The 6,708-nt window shown below is 35.4% G+C and overlaps 2 protein-coding genes across 5 annotated transcripts; one reads left to right on the top strand and one right to left on the bottom strand.

The window, feature by feature from the left end:
• The first annotated feature begins 610 nt into the window (after positions 1-610).
• nat9 (N-acetyltransferase 9) lies at positions 611-2,715 on the top strand. 3 transcript variants are annotated; one of them, XM_039665094.2, is made up of 7 exons: positions 611-651; positions 888-974; positions 1,067-1,176; positions 1,300-1,440; positions 1,514-1,573; positions 1,663-1,757; positions 1,945-2,715. In XM_039665094.2, coding segments are annotated over exons 1-7 (654 nt in total). In that variant the 5' UTR covers positions 611-649; the 3' UTR covers positions 2,104-2,715. The 3 variants fall into 3 exon arrangements, with proteins under 3 accessions (XP_039521028.1, XP_039521029.1, XP_088978373.1); XM_039665095.2 differs by having other exon boundaries at positions 623-788; XM_089122247.1 differs by lacking the exon at positions 611-651 and having other exon boundaries at positions 859-974.
• Positions 2,716-2,852: 137 nt separating this feature from the next.
• lrrc59 (leucine rich repeat containing 59) lies at positions 2,853-6,673 on the bottom strand. Of its 2 annotated transcripts, none has more exons than XM_039665093.2 (8): positions 6,515-6,673; positions 6,217-6,334; positions 6,012-6,071; positions 5,736-5,894; positions 5,520-5,624; positions 5,274-5,346; positions 4,401-4,607; positions 2,853-3,436 (listed from the first exon to the last, which is right to left on the bottom strand). In XM_039665093.2, the coding sequence occupies exons 2-8, from the start codon at positions 6,313-6,315 to the stop codon at positions 3,180-3,182; spliced, it is 960 nt and encodes a 319-aa protein (XP_039521027.2). In that variant the 5' UTR covers positions 6,316-6,334; positions 6,515-6,673; the 3' UTR covers positions 2,853-3,179. The 2 variants fall into 2 exon arrangements, with proteins under 2 accessions (XP_039521027.2, XP_039521026.2); XM_039665092.2 differs by having other exon boundaries at positions 4,416-4,607.
• Between the last annotated feature and the right edge of the window lie 35 nt (positions 6,674-6,708).

Below are 6,708 nucleotides of genomic sequence, written 5' to 3'. Positions count from 1 at the left end.
CAGTTCTGAAGGCGAAAGGGGGTCAAACACAGGAAGTATGGTGTTCCTATTCCTAATAATCATTTAGGTGTATGTCAAGTCTGATAACACGTAACCAGAACACCAGAAGAGTGTGACATATGACACTTGCCCAATAAACAGTGGTCTTTTTTGAGTTGCCATAAAAGTAATACATATAATATGCTGATTTCATGTAGCCGCTATTTTTTAAAATCATTACCATTTCTAAGACAATTTTTCCATTGAATTATAGCCTACTTTTTGGGGAACGCTTGGGGGACAATTTTTCTCTAATTTTCTAAGACAAAAATGCATTATATGAAATATATTTCTTTAATTACAAGTTCGAAATCTGAAATAATGCTGTCTTCACGCTATACTTTCAGAAATGTCCTACTTACCTCTTACCACTTCTGAAGTCGTGATTACGAGCTTGTCGCGTTCAAATTTTGATTTGAAAGTGCGTTCGTGTGCAATTTTTTTTAACTAGGAAACTAGTATTTAAGATAATTCCGATAGGACGTAAACTTAAGCGAAAAGCTGTAATCGTGCGCCCTCTCGTGTTTCAAAATTGACTTTAAATAGATTTTTTTTTACAGTCTATGGTTTCAACTCATGCTGATGACGTAGTTCATATGCGCCGCTGTTTATGTGAGTTGAAATCATTGAAACTCGTAATGTTGTGATACCATATCTTTTTAGTGTATAATGGCTCGTTGAATGTGTACGTAAATTAAACTGATGGACATTATTTGAGCGACCATACTGTATTCGAGTTTGAATCTGAGGTATTATCTTTTACTGTCTATGGGTATGACGATAACAAAAATGCTAAACTGCTATATAGAATCCTAAGTTATGTGCCTTAAAACACTTTTATGTTACAGGCTGCTTATAATGAGGATAAATGAAGATACATTACTGGAGGGGGGAAATGTTGTATTGGTACCTTACAATGCAGATCATGTTCCCAGGTATTTATTAGTGGGTCCAGTATGTGATCTCGTCTCGTATCTGATGGTTGTTGTGTCAGTTCATTCTGCCCTAATCTTCCCCGTATTTTCAGGTATCATCAGTGGATGTGCTCTCCTGAACTGCAGAAACTGACTGCATCAGAGCCTCTGACACTGGAGCAGGAATATGACATGCAAAGAGACTGGAGAGAAGATGATGACAGTGAGCTTCCACCTTACACATGCACATTTTTCCTGTTAGTGTCCTGTTGACATTCAAGCTGTTTGTCAGTATTACCCCTTATATGTTTCTATTTTCATTCAAATACACTTTTTTTTCTCACAGAGTGCACCTTCATAATTTTGGATAAGCAGAAATGGGCAGATCCGAGTATACCGGAGCAAGAGTGCATGGTGGGAGATGTCAACATTTTCCTCACTGACCCAAGTGATCCTTCCCTGGCTGAACTGGAGATTATGATTGCAGGTTGTAAAGGTTGCAGTGTTTTTAATACATTTAGATTGACTGTGATCTTTAAGTAACATTAAGTCATTTTTAGTGCCCTGCTACAGAGGAAAGGGACTTGGGAAAGAAGTAACACGCATGATGATGTGCTATGGTAGGATGAAACTGATAAAATTGTGTTGTTATTATTATTAGTAGTAAACTCTATATATGTGCAGTGATTTTGGTGATTTGCCTCAACAGGCATCCATAAACTTGGAATTAGAAAATTTGAAGTCAAGATTGGTTTGGATAACAAAATAAGCATCGCCATGTTCAAGAAATTCCACTTCCGAGAGGTGAGTGAATGGACTTAATTTAGAAATTATTCCCTTTTCAAGAAGGATTATGTGACACCTGAAGACTGGAGTACAGCTAAAAATTTAATATTTGAAACTATATATAAGTTAATTGTTAGTTGAACTGTTTTCTGAAGGATTTTTGTACCATAACTAATTCTCTAATATTGCATTTTTGTCTCTGCAGCTCTCTGTCAGTGAAGTCTTTCAGGAGGTCACTCTTGGGGTTACTGTGAACGAGGCTTTACAGAAGCATGTGTTTGGAAACATGGACTTCATGCTGCAGAGGGAGTATGGGAAGGCCCGGGACAGTAGACAGGCAACATTCACACCATTATCTCTGTGAATATACAGCCTTGAAATAGAAATATGGTTAAAGATTTGTAGAAGGCTCTATGTAAAGAAAAAAAGCCCTACGGTGCATCTCAATATAACATATTAATCATTCATTGTGTCAAAGAAAGCTGAAGTACCTCTTGTAGGTGACATCTTTTAATGTTTATCGCATTCTTATAGTGTGTGTGGCAAAATATTTCTGATTTCTTTTTTAAATTCAGAATTAAATGTGATGACTCAAGTCAACACAACCAGACATTCAATACTGTATCATTGTAATTGTTATTATTGTATTGTAATTTTAACCTCTTAAGGCATGGAAATCAAAAGTGTACTGTAAACTCGAATCTAAACCTTTTACCCTGCATATTATTTGCATACCGCATGTTTTAAAAATAAATTATGTCGAAGAAAATAGATAACTTATATTTTTGTTGCTTATAATATTATTGTAGTTCTTTGTGCTTATATACAAGATACTTATGAAACCGTTTGTATCTTATGTCAGTTATTTGTTTTGTAGTCAATATATGACAATTATCATCCTTGCAACAAAAGTAGTCTTGAAAACAAGTTTGTGGTCCATTAATGCTTATAATAAATAATGATACTGGTTTTATGAGCTCAATGATATGTTTCTTTAAAGAGCTGATTCCAAAATGCGTAATGTTCTGATAAAACACTTACCTAAATATAGAGAGCTGGGTTCGATTTTGCTTTTACTACCTGCAGCACAGGGACAGCAAACCTGTGAGCAAATCAAAATCATTCATTTCTTTTATTATAAGATGTTGTGAAACAGTATTACATAAGGTTGCACATTTTATTATTTATCAACCGTTTCTTCAAGTCATTAACTTAATCTTCCTTTGCTGTTTTGGCAGTTAAAGACATACAGGCAGGATTTCCATTCACAGACTGGTCCATAGTTATCACATGAATTATTAGTTTTTAAAAAGATGCAGTGATGGGGGAAAGAAAACACAATTCCATAGGAATTTCTGCAGACAGGTCTGTGACTTGGTCCCATTGTGTTGTCTGAAAGGTTAAGATCCGCAGCAAGATGGATCATTATCAGAGACAGTCTTATGTTCTGAAATCAGACATTTTCTGAATGACCTGCTGCACGACCTCCAGACCCTGTGCCCACCTCACGGTCTCCTCCAGGTGAATGTTGAGTGGAACACAGAATGCCTCCTTCCTCAGTTCAGTCAACTGACAAACGGCTAATACGCTCGATACTCCCACAATTAGCAGGAGGAGGAGTTTTATGAGCAGAGAGAAGAACAGGGAGCAGATGGAGCGCTTGGCTTTGGGCACAGACTCTGACGCTGTCTTTTTACCTGTAGTGAAGGTAGTGTAATGCATACAATCAAAGCATCAAACAAAAATTATACTAACATTACTTTACAAACACTACAGTTCAAATGTTTGGGGTTTGTATGATATTTTTGAAAGAAATTAGTATTATTGTTCAAAAAGGACAGTAAAGACATTTATTGTTACGAAAAAATCTATTTAACATCAAGATTTTAATGTTTCTATGTCAATGTGGCGTTTTTTTAATATGCTTTAAGACAAACCATGTGCAAATTCATAAGTCAACACCATTGCTGAGTATTTTCTCATTAAAACTGCTGTGAAAAAAAAAAGTCTCAAAAACAGTTTGAATTTAAATCATAGGCTATATTAAATTACAGCTACTTGTCCAATGTAGTAAAGGACATATATACATAAAACACACTACCAATCTGATAAATCAACTAGATGAGCCAGTATGACTGAGTGGAGGTGGGGCTCATTTGCATATTCATGGCTCTGCATGTTATATTGAAGCTATTTTAAGACATAAATATTTTTCACATGAAACTTTTATATATATATATATATATATATATGTTGTTCTGGTGATTTTTTTTTACAGGTTACAATTATTGACTGCAGGGGGACTTTAAAATAAATCCTGACAAATGCATAATGGTTTCCACAAAAACTGTTTTAAACATTAATAATAATAATAATAAGAAATGTTTCCAGAGCACAAAATCATCATATTCAAATGATTTCTGAAGGATCATGTGATAGTGAAGACTGAACTAATGGTACTGAAAATTTAGCCTTGCCATCACATGAATAAATTACATAATAATATTTCACAATATTATTTCAATAATATTTCACACATAAGAGAATTGTTTCAAAAATTGTACTGACCCCAAACTTTTGAACAGTAGAGTAGATTAAAAGGCTTCAGCATTATGAACATCAAGTATTGAGTATATGGTGTAAAGTGATGGAGTTTCATACCATGCAAGATTGTACCTTGATTTTGAGCAGCTCTCTTTTTCTTCTCTTCCTTCTTCTTTTTCTGTTGTTCTTGTGCAGCGAGTGCAGCCATCTGAGCTTGATACTCCTTTCTCTTCCTCTCTTTCTCTTCTGCCTTTTTCTTTTTCTGTGCTTCTCTTTCCCTGGCCTCCTTTTCCCTCTGCTTAGCTTCTCTTTTCATTTCTTGTTCTGTAAGGGAATAAAACTAATCATAAACTTAATACATAATTTTCATCATTAATAAAAAAACTTACAAATAAAATGTTTTAAAAACAAAGAGTTATATAAAATGTGGAATAAATATTTAGATAGATAGTAAATTATGTCTACGAAAGGCAAGTAGGGAGAGACAATTCTAAACTAAATTCGCCATGAAATGGAAGTTGTGATAGTCTTTTCTTCCATATTGTGATGTATATCCGAGTGAAACGGCTTCTCAAACATGGAAAAAAAATAAAATAGTGTGGGACTTGATTTTGTCCATTCGGAATTGATTGGATAGTTGTGGTTTGCTATTGCTGTGATCTCATGTGAGTGACAGGTTGTCCCACCCTTGCACCAGTAAAGACTTCATTAGAGAAGAGAATACTGGGAAGTCATTTTGATTGCACATTATGAGAGCACATGAATTAAAAAAAAAAAAAAAAAAAAAAGATGGGCACAGATAAATCATTTATAATAAATGCTGTAATATTACATTTTTTTAAAAAAAAAAGAATGGTCAATTTTGATTTCATTGTCACTTTAATGTTGTGCTCAAATTAGAATGCTTAATATCATTTGTAATGAGGGAAAAAACTTAAACTAAGAAAAAAAAAGACTACAAAATACATTTAAAGCTGTAAAGCTCCCTACCTCTCTCTTTTAATAATCGACGTTCTCGTTCCTTGTCTGCTTCTTCCTGCAGTACCTTCATGTGCTGGAGAACCTGGACATAGATAGACAAAACCAAATACTTTGTGAATACTGTAGTAATGCATAATAATTTGTGAATTTGTTCATTTGGAATTGTTGCAAAACTTTGACAATGTGGTAAATAAGCTTGTTTTATAGTGTAAAATACTGATCTCTAACATTTTTGCATCTGAGCACTTTACTCACCCTGGATGCACACTGTTTGCATTGCTTCTCATCTAAGCAATCGCCTGCAGCCTTGGCCAGTGTTGACTCCAATGGGTTATCCTTCAGATCCAGCCATTTCAGACTCTACAACAGACAAATCTCCTCCATTACCAAATGATACTGATAAATACAACATAAGACAGTAAATGACATGATCTAATATTACAGTTTGAGGTCACGACATTCCGAATGCACCTTGAGTTGAGAGAAGCCGACGGGAAGCTGTTTCAGTTTATTGTTGTATAAATCCAGGTGCTGGAGATTAATGAGTTGTCCGATTTCTTCTGGTAAGCAGACGAGCTGGTTTTTGCTCAGGTCAATTTTGATAAGGTGAGTCAAGCTACAGAATTCAGGCTGGTGAGGTAACAAAAAAAGCACAATTCATTAGCACAACTTTTTCATGGAAAAAAAACCTTGTTTTGTTGTTGTGGTTTTTTTTTTTTGTATTATTGTTTATTTACAGTTACTCACAGTCAGGGTCGTTAGATTATTACAGGACAGATCCAAAAACGTTGCCTTCGGAAAGGCAGCCTGCACAGAAAACAGTTATTTTAGTTAGCTACACACTTTGCCCACGTACATGCTGAATGAATACAATTAAGATAGGGAGGATTAAACCTTTCCCAAAAAAAGGTACAAGGTACACTCATGATAATTGGAAAGTTAAACTACTTACCAGCTCCTTGACTGGCACTTCTGTAAGGTTACTGAGACTCAAATCAAGCTCATTGCCATCAATTTTGTCTTTAATGTTTTCAACTTTGCCTTTAATCATGTTGATGTGCTGCTCCTCACTATACAATGAATACAAATATGCGTATGATCAGCTATCAATGCCTCTAACACATTCATGTGGAAACAAGTTTTGACAGCTTGACGGTAAGGGCAAAATAAGAGAGTATTCATTGTTAAAGTTGACGTAAAATAGCAGCTTTATGATATTATGTCTATTTGCAATTAATGAAAGTTTTTACCTTGGTACAGACGGTAAGAAACAGCCCAGACACACTGCAGTGTTGTAGTTGAATGCAGTGAGTTCACAAATATTTCGCACTTACAATGGGTGAAAATCCACGTCATTGCTCGCGCGCGTGCCAGGACAGGAGGCGCAGCCGAGTGACTGCGTGTCTCGTTTTGGATGAGCGGCTGCTGTGAGCGCCATCTGGCG

This window comes from Pimephales promelas, chromosome 17 (assembly GCF_988280905.1).
Source record: "Pimephales promelas chromosome 17, fPimPro1.hap1.1, whole genome shotgun sequence".
NCBI lineage: Eukaryota > Metazoa > Chordata > Actinopteri > Cypriniformes > Leuciscidae > Pimephales > Pimephales promelas.
Note: the sequence above shows the minus strand (reverse complement) of the source record. Positions and strands in the feature narration are given on the sequence as shown.